The sequence below is a fragment of the Emydura macquarii genome, unplaced genomic scaffold (genome assembly GCF_026122565.2).
Source record: "Emydura macquarii macquarii isolate MOO-44397 ecotype Brisbane River unplaced genomic scaffold, CSIRO-AGI_Emac_v2 contig_1253, whole genome shotgun sequence".
Taxonomy (NCBI): Eukaryota; Metazoa; Chordata; order Testudines; family Chelidae; genus Emydura; species Emydura macquarii.
The window spans coordinates 65708886-65726950 of record NW_027131390.1 but is presented as its reverse complement, the minus strand read 5'-3'; the positions used below and the strand labels follow the sequence as shown (position 1 = coordinate 65726950).

The 18065-nt window shown below is 39.5% G+C and overlaps 1 protein-coding gene across 5 annotated transcripts in view; it reads right to left on the bottom strand.

The window, feature by feature from the left end:
* The window catches only part of TFPI (tissue factor pathway inhibitor), a 59772-nt gene that overhangs the window by 26517 nt on the left and 15190 nt on the right, over nt 1-18065 (bottom strand). For 3 of the 5 annotated variants that reach the window (XM_067549057.1, XM_067549056.1, XM_067549055.1), the window contains exons 2-3: nt 12175-12293; nt 4815-5015 (exon numbers count right to left, since the gene is read on the bottom strand). In XM_067549057.1, coding sequence (XP_067405158.1) covers nt 4815-5015; nt 12175-12289 — 316 coding nt within the window. In that variant the 5' untranslated portion in view covers nt 12290-12293. Of the gene's footprint in view, nt 1-4814; nt 5016-12174; nt 12305-18065 lie in introns of those variants that run through there. The other 2 variants (XM_067549054.1, XM_067549058.1) reach the window with 1 other exon arrangement.

The window sequence follows — 18065 nt, the reverse complement described above, 5'->3', positions numbered from 1 at the left end:
CCTACATTTGGCAGTTTCTTTACTTTAAAGAACAAGGCTAAAAACCACTTGAACTATACAGTATTTCTGTATGCTAATGAATGCCCAGATAAGTAGGAAAAACCCAAAGAAACTTGTATTTAAAAGGAATAGAGGAAAAAAACAAAACAAAAAACGTTGTAAAGGCCTTTGATAAACTGTGTATTAACTTCTAAAAAAATAGTTCTGGGCACATGGCTACAAAAAATTAGCTATTATCTGCACTGCAGGATACGGGAAATTCAAAAGATGATGTAAAGGCTATACCCTCCCCAACCCATTGAGAAGTGATTCTCCAGTGGGGTTAATGAATCCAGTTAGAACTGGGGTAAATTGGCACAGCTTCATTGACCTCAGTAGAATCACATTTGTTTGAATGTAGCTTTCATGATCTAAATTCAGAAAGATACATTTCTTGTATTCTGCCTCTGCTCTTTCACACTCTGAAATGCTGATTAATGCCTCCTTAATTGCTATGGAATGATCAGTTGCTCCAACACTGAGAGATTCCCCACAAGGTATCTCATCTGCCAGCACATACTAGCATATCATCATTTTTTTAGCACATCATTCTTACAGACAGTTGCTGCTGGCTGAATCTTAATTTTTAATCTCAATGACACCAGGGTAAACACAGGGCAAATTACTCATCTGAAACCCCTGAAAACAGATTTAGGATGTTTTCCTCTGTTGCAACTTTTCCTCTGGAGGAATTTCCACCTTGGAGTCTCAGTACTGAGTCTTAGCAAAAGCTAATAAAACAGAGTCTTAGTTTAGCCCACATTCTAGAAAGCTACACGGAAAGGTCTGCTGATGGAAGGGTTAGCAGTGACACTGTCTTTAACACTTTCAAAAGTCATTGTTGAAATTTTGCAATGACACTTCTATTAGGTAGGAATCCTCACCTCCATGTGACAGATGGGGCAGCTAAGTCAAAAAGCAATTAAATGACTTCCCCTTGGTCACACAGCAAATCACTGGAATAAAATCCAGGTTATCCACTGGAATAAAATCCTATGCCTATTCCATTAGGCGATAACATTCTGAAGACAAGCCATTTAATTTCTGTGTCTGTTTCTTCATCAGGACAATGTGATGTGGTGTGGAGGGAGAACCACCACCACAGTAACTACACCCACTATTCGTTAAAGAAGCAATATACCTTGTTACTTTTGATACTACAATATATTTTTCATTAAACAGATTGCCAAGTGCCCATTGGCAAGAGCTGATAGGAAGTATGTGAAATATGGTAGAAGTGCCATTACATGTGCTAAGCATCTCACCAGATGTTAAGGCCTTTTTTGTATAGATTCCTTTGTCTTAGTTGTCCATACAGTTTTGTAGTACTTCTTATGTAATTGTTAATCTCTAGCTACATTCTTGTACCATGCTCATTGTGCTATCTGGCCATGTACTTTTAGACAAGCACTGCGAGTTTGCTTCGCAGTGTACATAGCAGTATAGAAGCATCATCATTATTACAGGAGCTCCTCAAGGTCTCAGCTAAGTTTGGGGCCTGATTGTGGTGGCTGCCATACAAATGCACAATAAAACTCACTCTTTGCAAATCTTGAAAACTGCTGAAAATAGTTAAATATGAAAGCCATGACTTACAATAGGAAAGTTTAAAAGTTTTATTACAAATGTATCTGGCTGAGAAAATAGAGGGAGAAAGCTCTGTTGTAAAGTAGTTAATAACCTACTTATTCATTCTACACAATACTGATATGGCATGTGTCTGTCACATTTGTTTGGATCTATTGCAGATACAAATCAGGGAACATTATCTATAATTATTTCTACTAGTTGAAGGGCATCATGGGAAAACTCAGAACCTGGGAAAATCTTCTTAGCACTTTGTTACCCTTATTTTTAAATTTAAAAAAACATTTTGCCTGTTTAGATATGGTAAAGTTAACCCAAAAGGAAATTCCTTTGAAGAGCTATGTTGGCCAGAATCTCAATGAACTTGTAGCGATGTAATGCTGTATAAGTGCTATGTATTAGTTGTACCTGACTGCATGCTTTGTACAGAGAGAAAGTGGTCAGACTAATGGTTTGAACACAGAATTGGATGCCAAGAATCCCTGAACTATAATCATTCTATGGACTTGAGTAAGTGTTAAACTCTCTGCCTTTATTTCCTTACCTGTAACAAAGAGATAAGACAATATTTATTTACGGTGTCTAGCTTTTAGGAGCCTTGGAAGGATTAGTTAATGTTCGCAAACTATGCGGAAGAGAAGCACTATGTACAATAAGTGCTAAGTATCAGCAAGAAACATTTTATCGCCTGATCTGACCTGCAAAACTGCTCCCTTATCTCTTTTCCCTTCTATATCATTCTGTCACTTGGAGGGAAAATAGGCATGTTAAGAAGCTGTTTGGGATAAGGCTCATGGCAGTTTTTATATGGACACAGAACTTTTCATTTAGGATTTAATCCAGGGCCCACAGAAGTCAAGGGAAAGACTCCAATTGACTTCACTGGGCTTTGGGTCAGGTCTTAGTGAGACTCTATATTGATAGATGTGAATGGTGAGAAGGAGAAAACAGATTGCCCTTTGCATCTAATATGTAACAGGTACAGCACAATGCTATAAACTGGATCTTCTTAAAGCTTCAGCATCTCTGCATCAGAACAGCAGGAAAGGATATTTTGAATTCTTATTGTAAATTTCTAGTTTCTAAATTATTTTCCTGAATTAAGTATTTTATCTTATGAGATACACAAATTTGCCAAGTATGAAGATGGGACATACCATTCCCAGGAGGTCAATTTTTATCTTGCAATGTTGGCCTGATGCCTAGAATACATCAGTATATTTCCAGCCATACCAGGAGGCCTGTCACAGGAGTATGCTTTGAACATGCTTTTGTGAGGACAAACAAAATGACACTTACTGACATTTGCACAGAAACATACAGGAAGGTCCCTCAGGTTGCTTCCCAAAAAGACCAGACAGCTTAGTTATAAATCCATCCCAAATTGTTCGTGCATTGCTCAGTTTAGGAATAACTTATTCCCCTATGTCTGTGCATCTCCTGAGTCCATTACCATTTCATGTCATGTTTTGCAATTGGGTAACAGAGGGTGTATGACTGAAAAGTGACTTCTGTTGAGGACACTGGATTAGATGAATCCTTGAATTTTAATGGATTCATACATCATTTGTATGAATCTGATGGCAAAAAAATCAAACTTTTTTATGGTACTGAAAATGACTGGAATTCTTCATGCTGTTTTCACTCAGCCCCAGAGATCTTTGCCCCTTCAGCTTCCACTTACTCTTCCACCCATTGCTCCTTCATGCACCTCAAGTCCTCTTTCCCAGCCCCTATGTGGCTCTCTCCTGAATCTACATGACACCTTCCATCTGTCTCTCATGAAACCAAAATTGGTATTTGGTGTCCGAAGTAACTGGGAAGAGCATGCCTACGGACCTGATGATTCCATAAAAATGTGGATTTGTCAAACCCCCGGGGAGCAGAAGATTTCTGATTTAAGAGCATCCTCACTCGGGAGGACTGTGGTGGCACTTCTGAGGGAGTGTAATGCTGAAGGCTGATTTCAGTAGATTAGGACCCAAAATACTTTATGGTTATTGTTTAATAGAAAACTTTGCGTTCCCTGTATACTCAAGCTCATATTCTATATAAAATATCATCATCAACTCTTCTAAGGAATAGTAACCTGTCATTGTTTTCTCAAAGGCCTTTTCATATAAGCTTTACTTTTGAAACACTCAATTTAACTTGCTATAACTATAATAGAGCTGATCTAGTCTTATTACAAAATGCATCTAACTGTATCTAAAGATTTCTGTAGTAGATCCTCCTTACACAGTATCCAGTTTTCAGTATCAATTCAGACAAAACTGTATTTCCCAAACATGAATTGCTGACTTCTCTGAGCCCTGGTCTACACTTACCTGGAAATTCAGCGGCAGTTGACAGGAGTTACGCAAGCAACTCCCATCGATTGCTGTGCTTCCCTTCTGCGCACCATCTTCACTGCACTGCGCCAAGAGGAACCGCGCTCCCGTTGAGGCAGCGCTACGCCACTTGAGGGGGTGGTTTACTAACGTTGACTTTCTGATCAATTGAGCGGGTCTACACTGACAGATCTTTCTGGATCGATTGAGCAATCAATATAGACATACCCTGAGAGATAAACAAGGAAATAAGGAATATACCCTTATCACGTCAAAAAGACTTCTGTGATTGATATGAGATTTTAATATGCTGTATGAGGAATTTTTCTAATTATGCCAAATTTACAGTGTAATTTTTAAAGTTGTGGAGCACCAATAGGTCTTTTTGAAGATAGCAGGAGGTATAGATGCTCATTTCTTTCAAAAAGATCAAGTCATTCAATTTCCCTCGCTCTTCAATAACAGAGTAAACACTATGCACATTTCATCCAGGATGACAGCATGACAGGATGACATTTGGCATCTTAACTATGTGTCTCGGTATGCAACCTATTATTCTATTTCTATCGGTTAGCTGATGAAGCCTCAGTCGGACTGTAAAACTGAGCAATTAGAGGCATTACAAACAGAGAAACATTGATTAAGGATATTTCTGGTGAGTATTATTAATTATTATTGCTTCCCCTTTGCCAAGCAGCAGCAAACATCTGAGGTCTTGCAGGCAGGGGCCCCATTTTTATGGAAAACATATAAGCATTTGATGGCCCCTGCCCTTAAAAGCTCATAATCTAGATATAAGACACCAGACAACAGATGACTACAAAAGACATGCAGGAGGACAAGAGAAAGGATACTAACCTGATACCACACACGTCTCTTGGCATTCTTCTAGTGTAATGAAGTTATTCTGATTGCCTTTGCATCCACCGTATTCAAACACTTCACACTGGCGGGTTTGAATGTTGAAGTAATACCTTATATGTCTCGCTTTACATGGACCATCGTCTGCCTTCAATGCACAGATTGAATTTCCAAGCTTCAGTGGTGGTAGAGCAGCACCTAAAATGGTGGGGAGAAAGGTAGTAGGATACTAAATGTTGTGCAGTTAGTTTGGTAATTTAGCTGCGTATCTTCAATGGTATTGGAAATATAAACACTGGGTCCAAATTACAGCTCTGACCCCTAAACCAGCCTACCTTTGCTCTGCCCTTTGCCCTTGCTCCTGCACTCCTTGAAAGACACAGCACTTGAAATTTGAAGACATGGCACTTGAAGCCCTTGAAGTATTGTACAGCTTTAATATAGGCATATAAAAAATAAGATCATCCATATAATATATAATAATATAATAAGATCATCCATATTGGATAATTGGATAATATCCATATAATTAGATCCAATATAATATAATTGGATAATTGGATAATCCATATAATAAGATCATCCATATTGGAACCCCAAAGGTAACCCCAAAATTTGTCCTCATCCAATCAGGGAATGGAACCCTGAGTGCTGAGAGATCTCTATAGCCAAACAAAACAGCTCAAATTTTAGAATATAAGAACGGCCACACTGGGTCAGCCAATGGTCCATCTAGCCCTGTATCTTGTCTTCTTGCAGTGGCCAGTGCCAAAGGGAATGAACAGAATAGGGCAATTACCGAGTGATCCAGTCCCAGCTTCTGGCAGTCAGAGGCTTAGGGACACTGCAACAAGATTTAGGCAAAATTTCTCCTTAGCTACTAATTGAAAGATGGAAAAGCAGCTGCTTCAACGTGCACTTCTTGGGACCCGCAGGAGAATTCTGGTTTCTGTGAAAGAGGCACAGTGTAGCTGAAAGGGTGACGTGCCTGACTACATCAAATCTGCTATCCAACCATCCTTCCAGGTAACTAGCATTCACAGGGCACTAGCAGGGAGCAGTACCAATGTTACCCAATGAACAGCAATCAGCACCTGTGCAGAGGGTGCAAAGCAGGGAGAGAGCTCCTTCCACTTTCTCCTACTTCTCTTCCACCCACACAATACTGAGCACAATTGAGCCTTTGCAATTGTTTCTGTTTAGGTCTCTTAGGTGTTATTGTTACCAAATAATTAGGATGCTATTGAAGACGTGCTAGAATGAGTATAGAAACCCTAGCACTGAAATAGAGGACAGCTGTGAAACAAAAAAACAGAATGGTACTCTAGAGGGCAGCACCACTCTATTAAATAACACACACCACTAAGTCATAAACCTAGTCATTGCAACTTACAGAACTGCACAAGCACTCTTTTTTTAAAAAACTTTATAATGAAGTAGATCTTTAAAATTAGATGAACACGTAAAGTCAATTTACTTCACAATCTAAATATTATGAGTTGAAAAGCCAAATTCTATGCCTTTTAAAATGCAATAGGTTGATATTGCTCACATATTAACTATAGTAGAAATTAGACTGTACTGCTGATACTGTATGGGGATGTTAAGAGGGCAATGTAGTTGAAGATCCAGTGAGCACCCCTGTGGATGAAACTCTTTCACTGTTTACCTTACACTATGCACCCCTTTTTATAAAAGTTTTAGAGGGGTGTGTGAAAAGTTTTAGAGGGGTGTGTACTCGTGTGTATTGAAAGCCAGACTGACAGCACTATAAACTGAAGTCTTCCGCTTATTCATAGAACAGGCACAAAACAGACAATGGTAGTGCAAGATTTTCCTCATCAAAATTAGTTGGAGTGAGGAGGTAGGTCATTTTTCCTGTGCCAATTAAAGCATTGAGCTATCTCTCTCTTAAGGATGTCCATGCAATGGTCCAGGGGAGAAAGCAAGACAGAGGAAAGGGATAAGAACCCAGACCACAGCACAAGTGACACTAAGTGGAATCTAAGTGTTCAATCTCAACTAAGAAGCCAAGAAACACCGATCTGCCCCAATCTGGTCTGGTCCCTCCAAATCAGAATAAAGACAATGGTAAAATCTCTGCATTGCTGTTGGCCACCCTGTACCTGTTCTCTAGATGTTTATATTTTTAATTAGCAAAACTGGCCTTACTATAAAAAACTAGAGGCCAGATTTATGCTGATTCACACTAAGATTTCCATTCACATAAATGGAACTATATACATTTCAGGGAGAGGACTAATTTCCACTACTATTAATCTCATAACTTCATGGCCTTTCAATGAATCCTTTAAAAATTAATGTCTTCTGTTATAAAAACATGAGAGACTGTACAGATACAATCAGATCTTATGTTCCAAAAAATAGGTACCTAGGCAACAAAATCCAGATCCAAGTGCCTAATTTTGGTCTATTTCATTTGAAAATTATCTCTAAATGTCTGTGTCTTGGTTTCCTCATCTGTAGGATATTTATAAGGTTTTTCCATCATAAAATGCCGATTCGGTGAAATCTGCACCTTCCACAGGAATGTGTTGATTCTGACAAAATTCTGATGGAAATTAGGTAGGTTTTCGATGGAACCTCACTTGTCAGGCATGTTTCGGATTAAAATAGATCTGGTTTGCTGCCAACTTGCTTGACGTCACTAGGCGTCGCAGCTCCAAGCAGCAGGCCAGGGGGGCTGTTGAAGACTCAGGGTTCCCAGGGGTTTCCGTGTCTCTGACTGGTAGGCCACCACACAGTCAGGGCTTCTAAGCTTCCTGGCAATGGGGCAACTGGAAGCCCAGGGAGCCCCAGTTCCTTGTTCAGCTCTGGGAGTGTTGGAAACTTTTCAAAAAGGTTTAAATGAAAATAGACTTTCTCAAAAGGCAATTTTGCAATTCCTAGTCCACAGGAAGTGTCTAAATTTCATTTTTCATTCTGTTCCATAACCAAATTAGTTTTTGAAATTTTGGAACTTCCCAGAAAAAGGGACTTCCAGTTTCTAGACAAGTCCAGATATTTACCTCCCTCAGACTGGTGTTGTGAGGGTCAATACTGGGTACAGAGTGTGTTGAGATTCTTAGATAGAGGATAGCATATAAATACAAAGTGTTATTGACCCTTCCTTCTCAGAATACCCATAGAAACTCAAGCCTCCAGTCACTGGCTCAAGTCAATCTAGAGAAAAGAGGTTATGAAAACCTCTCGTGTATCCCAGTCTCAAGAGGTCCAGACACGTGGCTATGTCAGCACATTTTGCATCCTACATGTTGCCACATCTGTGCCATATAATACAGTCTCCATCTTATTAAGCCAAAATGATACAGCAGAATGAGCGTATAAATTTAATCAAAGAACCAGACAATGAGGATGAACAAATTACTATCTAAGAGTAGGGCTGCTGCTCAGTGAATGAGAAGAATCATTTGTCTCGGCTACTAGCTATTTTCCAATCAAAGCCACAGACATATCATTGTGTTGCTTACTTCCCAAAGCCTTTCCTCTGTTTACGGGGGAGTGACACTGGAATCACTGTTGTAACATTGTTGTAGGACTGCTAATGTGTGAACTGAATTTGCCCTGTTTTTACACTGTCTCAAGCTGAGGATGCACTTATTTTCTTAAGAATGACTCAAGAAAATGTGCATTATTGAAGTCACACATGACCACATTCTCCCTTTTAGTACAAAGGCCAAATAAATAAACTGTATGAAAAAGGGTTTTCTGTGGGATTCAGAAGAATGGAACGATCCCACCAGTCTCTGGGGCATTAGTAGAGCTGTTTCACATTGCTTTAATCTCAGCAGCTATTATCTCCTTTAGCTGATTTGGAATTAGCTTTATTTGCCCAGCAATAATTAAGAGTTCTAAAATGTATGAGAGTTTAGCTGGTGGATCTGTCTAGGCCCGGATCCACCTTTATCCATTTCACACTTATGGGGTATGGCCTGTGCCTAACATTGCTCTGTTGAATACCGAAGCTGCAGATCTGTCTCTGTAAAGAGTCTTCTGCTCCCTCCAGAGTGGAACTACACTGGTTCTGCTGCATTTTGGTCCCCACATTCTGGTGGCGTGCATAGAATTTACATATTAGAGAAGGTTGATGCAACTTCAAGAGAACCATCTCTCCTTGAGAATTAATCTTAGGACAAAAATAAATTAGGCATCCATATAATATTCCAGCACAAACGAGTTTCAGAAGGAAAGTCTATAAATTCATCCCAAAGCTATATAGACCCACAACTCAGGAATATTCTGTTTGATGCACTCGATAGCAGAATTATATCCAATTTCTCAGAAGCATTGCTTTAAAGAATGCTTACAGCTGAGCTTTTGGGCATAGGGTCCCGTACATTGGCCATCATTTAAATAGTCTGTATTTACCAACAGTTTCATCAGAGTTTTATGCCAAAGGCCTAATTTAACATCTTTACAATTCTGTTAGCTGGTCATATTGTAGCCCATGGCATGTATAACCAATATCTATGTGAACAGACAAAAAATACTGATAATGCTTGGTCAATATAACTGAAAACAGCACTTTTTTTCCCCATGTAAACATACCCAAAGAGCCCATCTTGACTTTTAGATTTGGAGTTGAATGTGCAGGGCTAATGATTAAAAAAAAAAAAAAAAATTCATCCTTTACTTATACAATGAATAGACCCAATACAGAAATCACAGAGATAAATATAAGATCCACAATGGCATTGTTACAAACATTTTCCAGAGCAGAACTACAGTAACTCAGCTTTGAAAATAAAACCTAGATCCAATCATCTACCATAGATAGACTTTACATGGGAATATTTCAGAGCTTGCATGTGCAGTGTTTTCTCTTCTGTTTGCTTAGGTTTCTTGTTCTACACCATCCCATGCATCTATAGTTATTCTTATTAGTAAAGATATGCTGTCGTCATTATAAGTTCTCTCATAAATGCCTTTTTTCTTTGATAAGTATTATCAATACCAAGCAGCTGGTCATTGATGAAAAATGGGTTTCTTTCTCTCTCTCTCTCTCTCTCTCTCTGTCACTTTCATTTGACGACTTGCCACCCACACACTACTAAGAGCTTTTCCGACCAGCATATCTGAAACCTCAGAATGTCATATTAATTCCTGATAAACTTCACATTATAATAAAAAGCACATTTGAATGGCTGTGACTCATTTGTTTTAAACTTCAGCTCAAATAAAGGGCACACAACCACAAGTGGTATCGTGGGACACTTTACGGAACATAGAAACCGTAATATAGTAGGTTGACATTTTCTGCAATTTTTTGATACCCTAATTATTGTAATTTATTATTTGAGCACTGACACGGTTCTAGCACCATGCAGAACATATTGGAACACTCTCATTCCTGCGGGGATTACTGTTTTCAAACTGCCATAATTAAAACAAAATGGGGGTGATATCTTGTTATGATATAGACTTTTCTGTTCAAAAGGATCCCAAAGCATGATTGTACAAATTCTTTGGGTTTAGGAACCACTTTATCCATCACTGAAATAGAATTTAGGATGGATTTCTGGATTGAAATGTGAGAGCTGTTTAGCAGCATTCAGCATCACTATACAACTCCTTGGGACCGAAAGTAAACACCATGAGTGAAATTCTCCCCTGAATAAAGTCAATGAGAGTTTTTCTATTGACTACCATGGGATCAGGATTTAATGCCACATCTAAGAAAATGGCAGGAGAAATTTTAGGTAAGAACAACATAATTTCAGAATAGGAATTTGGTGAGAACATCAGATAGCAGATGCTTACTTTATAGATGCAAAAGGACCAGACCTTGGTTTCATATCTCAAAGACTAACATTTGTTTGTTTTGGAATCTGTGCCCAAGATGTGGGAATGTTCCACATACTGAGCTGGTTCTCAAATTATTGGTTGCGAAAGAATCCCAGACTTGAGAAGGGGTTTGAGTTGTCCTTTATGTTTAAAAGCAAAAACAAGTAGTACTCAGTAAGCATGGTGCTTTGTTGTTCATGAACTCCCCACCTCCCCTCCAAAAGAAAAGATTGTGAAGATTAGTCTACTACACTTTTTAGTCTAATAATTGAACTAGAATCTGAAATGGCCCCTGCAACAATTTATCTAGGCTGTTGAAACTAACAAGAAACGAGAGTTTCATGAGCTATTAGGAAATAAAGAGTTTCTCAAAAGAAACCATTTGTATTGTATAGAATAGTAAGGATGCATGCTATGTAAGGCAGTCAGCTTTTGAAAAGAGAGAGTTTATTTATGGGCTTCAAGGGAGAAGAGGCATGGCTCTGGTTGACACATACAAGCTCCCCTTAAACTGGACTCCCAGTTGATCTCTCTAAATTTGAGCTTCCAGCTGGGGGAGGTATTAAGCCACCAGGGTAACTAGGAGAGGGGCAGAGAAAGCATTTACTATGACCCCCATACTATATGTTTTTGAAGGACTCAACAATTTGAGGGCCAAGATCCTGCTTCTCCCTTTTTCCCATGGCAGAGAGCAGGATGCAAAGAGAACCAAGTTGAAGGGAATTCATGTATGAAAGCTCCTAGCTCCCTAAACAGCCTTGAACCAACTGTCCACGGCGTAGCTATGGAGCTGCTCCTTACACCATTCTGCATTGGGCCTAACCTGTTGAGAATTGGGTGATCTGGTGTGAATGCCTACTAACAGATGAATTTATATGCCATTACCGCCATGTCACCATAGGCCAGTGTTGTCATACTGTATTCTGAATGACTTAGAGAAAAGGACCCATTATATTTTGAAAACAGCACCTAATTTTTTAAAGCATGGCCTTTTAATTTTGCACATGCAGTTAATACACCTGCCTGTGACCATGTAGTAACTATGTATTTAAAATGGGCGTACCGGGAAAAACTGGTGTGCCTGGGTAAGGGGCAGTCTTTAATTGCACCATCAGAAGAACAATTCTGGAAATGAAGAGTGATTCCATGAGCTCCTGTTGTGTGGAGGGGAGGAGAATGGTGTATCCCAGCCCACTACTGGACGCATCATATTCCTTTCCCTTTTTCATTTAGGGAGTAGTGTCATGATTCCACCTACTACCCGTACATGCACATAAGGAGCAATCCTTACTCCCCTGCCCAATTTCATAGGACACTTTCACAGTGATGTGCACAGCTGGCACAGATTTTGTTTGGAATTGTAGGGTTTCAAAAGGTTTGGGAGACAGTCCAGAAGTCTTAGCGTGGAAAGAGCTTTATAACAGGTTTTAAGTTCTGCTTCCACTGAGTTCAACAAGAAAGCACCTCTGGAGTTCAGTGATGAAGGATCAAGTCCACGATTCTTGTTTAATGCAATTCAGAAAGTTCAGGGGTTAAACTTGTAAACTCTTACCTGGGATATCCTTGTCTTCTCCATTCTCGGAGTCTGCAGTCACAAGCCATAGGACGCAGCCCAACAACAGGAATAAGGTAGTAACTAAGAAACAGCCTCTCTTCATTTCATTCATCTTTCTGAATAACATACAAATATAATAAATACTTAATAAAGTTTCCTGAGAAACAGTGTTTTTCAAAAGAATAGGAAAAAAATAGATCCTGATCCACAAGATTTTGAAAGCATAATACACTTCTATTTATATGACTAAATATACTGTGAGTATACTAAATATAATGTGAGATATACATATAACAGAGACAGACAAAGAGAGAGAGAGGGGGTATGCAAAAAGAAAATATAAGCCCAGATTCTCAGCTGTGCTCTGCAAAGGACCAGGTTGCAGCTTTCTGATTCTGAGATCCCATCCTCAGCACAGATTAGAAACACAATTAAGAGCAACCAACCAGTTACATTTATTTAAAGCCATAATTTAAATCAGATCCCAGAGCATGGATTTCTTTACATGCAGCATTTCAGTTTCCAAAGCCAACTTCAGTTCAAGTCCATAAAAAAAAGTTTTGTTGTACAAGCAATCAGTTGAATTGATTGCACAACAGCTAGGATTCTATCTGAAAGAAAACAAATATTTTTAAAACAAACTCAATATGATGAATTTAAGTTCATTGGCTATATTTTGTGCTGGTAGAATTCCAATGAAGCACCCAGTTATGTCAGCAGAGAATTTGGCCCTATATATTTTGAGAAAATTCATTCACATAATTTATCACCACAAGCTACTGAAGGCTCCTTTCTAGTATGTAGTTTCTTAGTAACTACTAATGAGTTTAGGACAAAATGTTTCAAAGGATCTCAATGCAGTCGTTAATTTTGTGTGCACAGTTCTGAGCTCGCAATCATCTGAACACAGAGAATAGCATTCTGCAAGCAAAAATTGTATTTGTATATACGACTGATAAAGAATGCTGGGGTGTGCATGCAAACCTAGAGGCCACTTTTTGAAAGTCTTACCTTTCATTGTTCCAGAATACTAAGTGGACAATGAGATCTCTGAGAATAATGGTGTAACCCCCAATTCCCCAGTGCACAGGGGGATTATCCCTATTGCGCCCCACCCTTTTAGGAGACTGGAGCATGCACTTTCTTTCATTGCAGGCCAGCTCTCAAATAAGTGCAAGAACTGCATTTGTTCCTCTCCCCTCCATACACACTCAGATCTTATCTCATTTAATAGTACAGTGCTTTACAAATGTAGTCAGCATCATTTTTGTGCTTTAAGGTGAGATCCATAAAGAGATTTAGAAAGAACATCCACTTTAGGTGCCTAGGTCCAATATATAGTCACTAGGATGACCACATAGCAAGTGTGAAAAATCGGGACAAAGGGTGGAGGATAACAGTTGTCTGTATAAGACAAAGCCCCGAATATTGAGACTATCCTATAAAATCAGGACATCTGATCACCCTAAAAGTCACTACTGAGATCCTCAAAATCCCTTCTCAGCTGCCACCTAATCCTGTAGGTGTAAATTCCCTAGGTGCCTATATTTCTGCCAGGAAAGTCTTCTAAGCATCTAATTTTTTTCTGATTGGCACGTGCAAAACCACCTAAGTCCCAATGCTGCCAAATTGCTCAGTTCTTTAACTCACACCTAAGTCCCAAGGTTCTCACACTGGTCATTTCTGCACCTATCTCCCCAGCAGAGCCTGATCAGGCCTTGTGCAAAAGACATCTGGTATAAGCCAGGCACATGTTAATAGCCCAGTGCTTAGGGCACGCATGTGGGAGACCTAAGTTTGAATCCTTGCTTCAGTGACTATTTATTTATTTTTATAAAGTGAAACAATTTCAATAGGAGAGATTAAGCATCCCCAAATACTCTATAATTTGGGATTTAAGGCACTCACTTGGGATATGGGAGACATAAATTCAAATCAATCAAAGCAGAGATTGGAGAACAGGTGTCCCACATCCCAGGGGAATGCCCTACTCACTGATGAGATGAGGGTATCTCTCTCTGGTTCTTCATAAGAAAGGGCTGACTTAGCTTAGCTGTCAAACTCCCGGAGTGGGTTCATGGCTGTGAATTCTAAGTGGAGATGGACATCTGACTACCTTTGAGGGTTGGGCCTAAGCATATCTCCACTCAGAATTCACAGCCATGAACCCACTCCTGAAGTTTGGCACCTAAGTCTTTACAGTCTCCTTGCCACCTCCTATGGGTTATCTTAGATGGCTCCCCACGCAGCTTGCTGGCTTCTACACATCCTATTCCTAAGCCCCTAACTCTCCCCATGCATTGTATAGGGAGCCTGGGAACCTGGCTTGGGTCTAAGGATCGCATTGGGTGGCAGGGCAGCTAAAAGTTAGACATTGCAATGCCTACATCTCTTTGTGGATTTAGCCCCGTGTGCTTGAAAGTCCTAGTTATGCCTATGCCCCATGAAAAATCATATTTAAATAACTCTAGGGAGCTTTGCACATAGATTTGTAATCTATGAGTCATCCAAAACTCAATTTGGAACCAACGGGTCTTTACACAGATTTTTCCCACTGAAAGGTTATTTAATATTTCATGTGGCTAGTGATGCTGAGGAATATTGTCATTCAATGTTCTCTACAAGTAATGAGATTTAGGAATTGAGGGAATTGTTTTAACAGAAGAAAAACTACATTGATAACGAATTTCATGGCTCCATATTATTTTTCTGCCAAACTAAATAAAGAAACATGTGCCTTTCAGTTGTTTCCTATGCTGCATGTCCTCTCTCTGCCCTGCATTTTAAAATAATCCACCCATATTATATTTTGGCAAGGTTTCAAGAAGCCAAAACTTATTTTGTGTTAGATAACATGATATTTTGTATTAAACCTCAGCATATGATTAGATTGTATATTGAGACCCACATGCGGAAAGCGTTAGTTTCTGCTTGAGATATAATAATTGGTCTTTGGATGAAGCACACTGATTTCTAATAAATAAAATCATTCTAAAAAAAATCATACAAACAGCAAGAAAAATCAAAATCCTCACCACGTTTTCATGAGCGATTCCATTGTACTTTTCACAAAGGTAGAGTTTTCTGCTCCCTTGCCCTGTCATCACTCATGCAAGTAGTCACTTTAGCTTCACTTGGATTACTTGTGAGAAAAAGGGTTTTCAGTGCTGGACCCTAGTTAGAAATATTATGATACCTTCCCAATCTCCCGCTGTTATTTTTATTAGATAAATATTATTTCCTTCCTGTCCCTAAATAGTAGCATTGCTAGCACTATTGTAGTGATCATTAGGTTCCATCCAGAGTGGAATTAGCTATAGGAAGTTCTACCACTGCCTCTATGGTAGCGGAATTTCTTGTTAGCTCATAGACTGGCTACAAGAATTTCCTGCATTTTCTCCAAAAACAAGTTCTATAGATTTTACCCACAATTACTAATTGACTTTCTGATGCCAAATATTTTAAATTCATTTTAATGAATTTACTCTCATGCCTTATGTAACACTAGCACCTGCAATAATCTTTCTGACTTGACTTTATAGACTCATAGACGTTAAGGCCAGAAAGGACCATCACGATCATGTAATCTGACTTCCTGCACTTTGCAGGCCACAGAATCTCACCTACCAACTCCTATAGTAGTGGACTCATCATCTCTTGCTAAATTACTAAAATCCTCTAATCTTGATTAAAAGTCTTCAAGTTCCAGAGAATCCACCATTTATTCTAGTTCAAACTAGCAAGTAACCTATGCCCCATGGTACAGAGGAAGGCAAAAAGCCCCCAGGGTCTCTGTTAATCTGACCTGGGGGAAAATTCCTTCCCAACCCCAAATATGGTGAGCAGTTTGGCCCTGATCATGTGAGCAAGACCCATCAGCAAGACACCTGGGAAAAAATTTTCTGCAGTAACTCAGTGGCGTCTCCCTATAGTATCCCATCTCTGGCTGTTGGAGATGGGCCCGGGGCACCCGCGGGGATGGGGGCAGGGAGAGGGACACAGCCCCCACCTCCCTCCCTGGCTCTGCATGGCACAGCGGGAGTTACACCCTTCCCCTGTAGCTTAGGGCAGGCAGGACAGAACTGTGCTTGCTGCGCTGTGGAGTGAGCTCCACGGTGAGTTAACTTGAAAACTTCCTGGGGCTTTGAAAGCGTAAAGGTGGAGGAGGACAGCTGCAGGGCAGCCGAGCTCAAACTATTTACCAGAGTGGCACTCACGATGGCACGCTGGAATAATTGGGGGCTATTTTCAGCGATATAACCTATGGGCAGTGTCTACACATGTGCTTTTTCGCAAAAACTTTGCTGAAAAAGGCTCTATGCCTCTCGTCTAGGTGGTTTTATTTCGTTGATAAAACAGGGCAGTTTTGTCAACAAAACGGTCATTGCAGTGTGTACGCCAGGATTGTTTTGTCGACAAAAGGGCACTTTTGTCAACAAAGTTCTCTAGTGTAGATCAGGCCTTAGTCTGTTACAATGTCCTTTTTCTTGCCTAAATCTGTTTCTCCTCCATCATTTCTCTTTATCCACCGTGTTTTACCAACGTCACCAGTCTCACATGCTCCCTGTAGAGATTATAGAAACCCAGAACACTGTGCTCCAGATGAATTCAAGACTGTCTTTATTTCCTGTTTACATAGACCCTTAGCTCCTGGCTATATGCTCCCTACTGAATACACTAAGTAGTGGCTCTAAACCATTGGTAGTTAATTGTTTTTTGTCAAGGTCTAAATTTCTTGGTCAAGGTACAGTCAAGGTCCAGACTCCAAATAAAATAAAATAATAATAATAAAAACAATAATGATAATAAGTAAATAAAAAGATTTCAGGGTCTCTGTTCAAAAGCATCTGGTGGTACAGATTTGGCTCGTGCTCCGTCTACTGATTACCACTGCTCCAAACGTTCATTACTAGCACCACACTCCCATCTTCCTCCCTTTTTAACTTAGTTTAATCCTTCCAGACAATCTTGGTTTATAAAAATCAGTTTTTTTCAGAGTACATATATATTTGTATGTAGATGGATACATGTGCATGCTCATATTATGGAATATGTATATAATTGCATATGTTTAGTGGAACTGTCAAGACATTTATTTAAGAGACCTAAAAACCATGCAATTTTATGATTGTAACCTTTGTCCTCCATTCCTGCGTTCTCACTCTGTTTGCTGCTCTAACTCATTGTATCATGTCTAAAATTATATGGTAAGCATGTCCAGGCAATTTAAGTGCTTTATTAGTCTGTCAGGCATCTGGCACACTTTTGGCACTCTATTAATAAAAGTAAACATTGAGCACAAGAGGTGCCTGTCGAACTGCCGCTATAGACTGTTGGAGGGAATGATCTGTTGCCTAGCACTTCCCTTTTGTGGTCTCTCTGAAATAAAAGAGCTGAAATACTTCAAGATATTCCTTCCACTCCTTCCAGGTATTGGAATCAAGAAAGCAGCAGCTCATGATTCATGGTGCTGATATCAGCGGATAATATCTGGCCCGTTTAGTGGCCTCAGGAAATCACTGAACAATGGCCACTGTGATTAATGCTGTTTCCATGTTGTTGATGATTAGAATTTAAAAAAAAAATGCTGTGTTAGCACAGAGGACAGCTGGTCAGAGCCATAAGCCAATTCACTTGTATGTGAATATCAAAGAAGAGTTAAGTGTTAATATGCGCTCAAACTAATTCACTCGTATGCTAATAGAAATCAAAGGAGATGCTGACTGAATTGTTTTCATCTGTCTATATCCTGTGGTTTGCTATTACAGTACTTCTACATTATGTATACCCTGTAATTACTAGATCAAAGGTGTGTTAATGAAGGATATATTCAGGTGTTAGAACTTCATGGAAACCAACGGAATCTTACTTGTATTGTTCTCACTTAT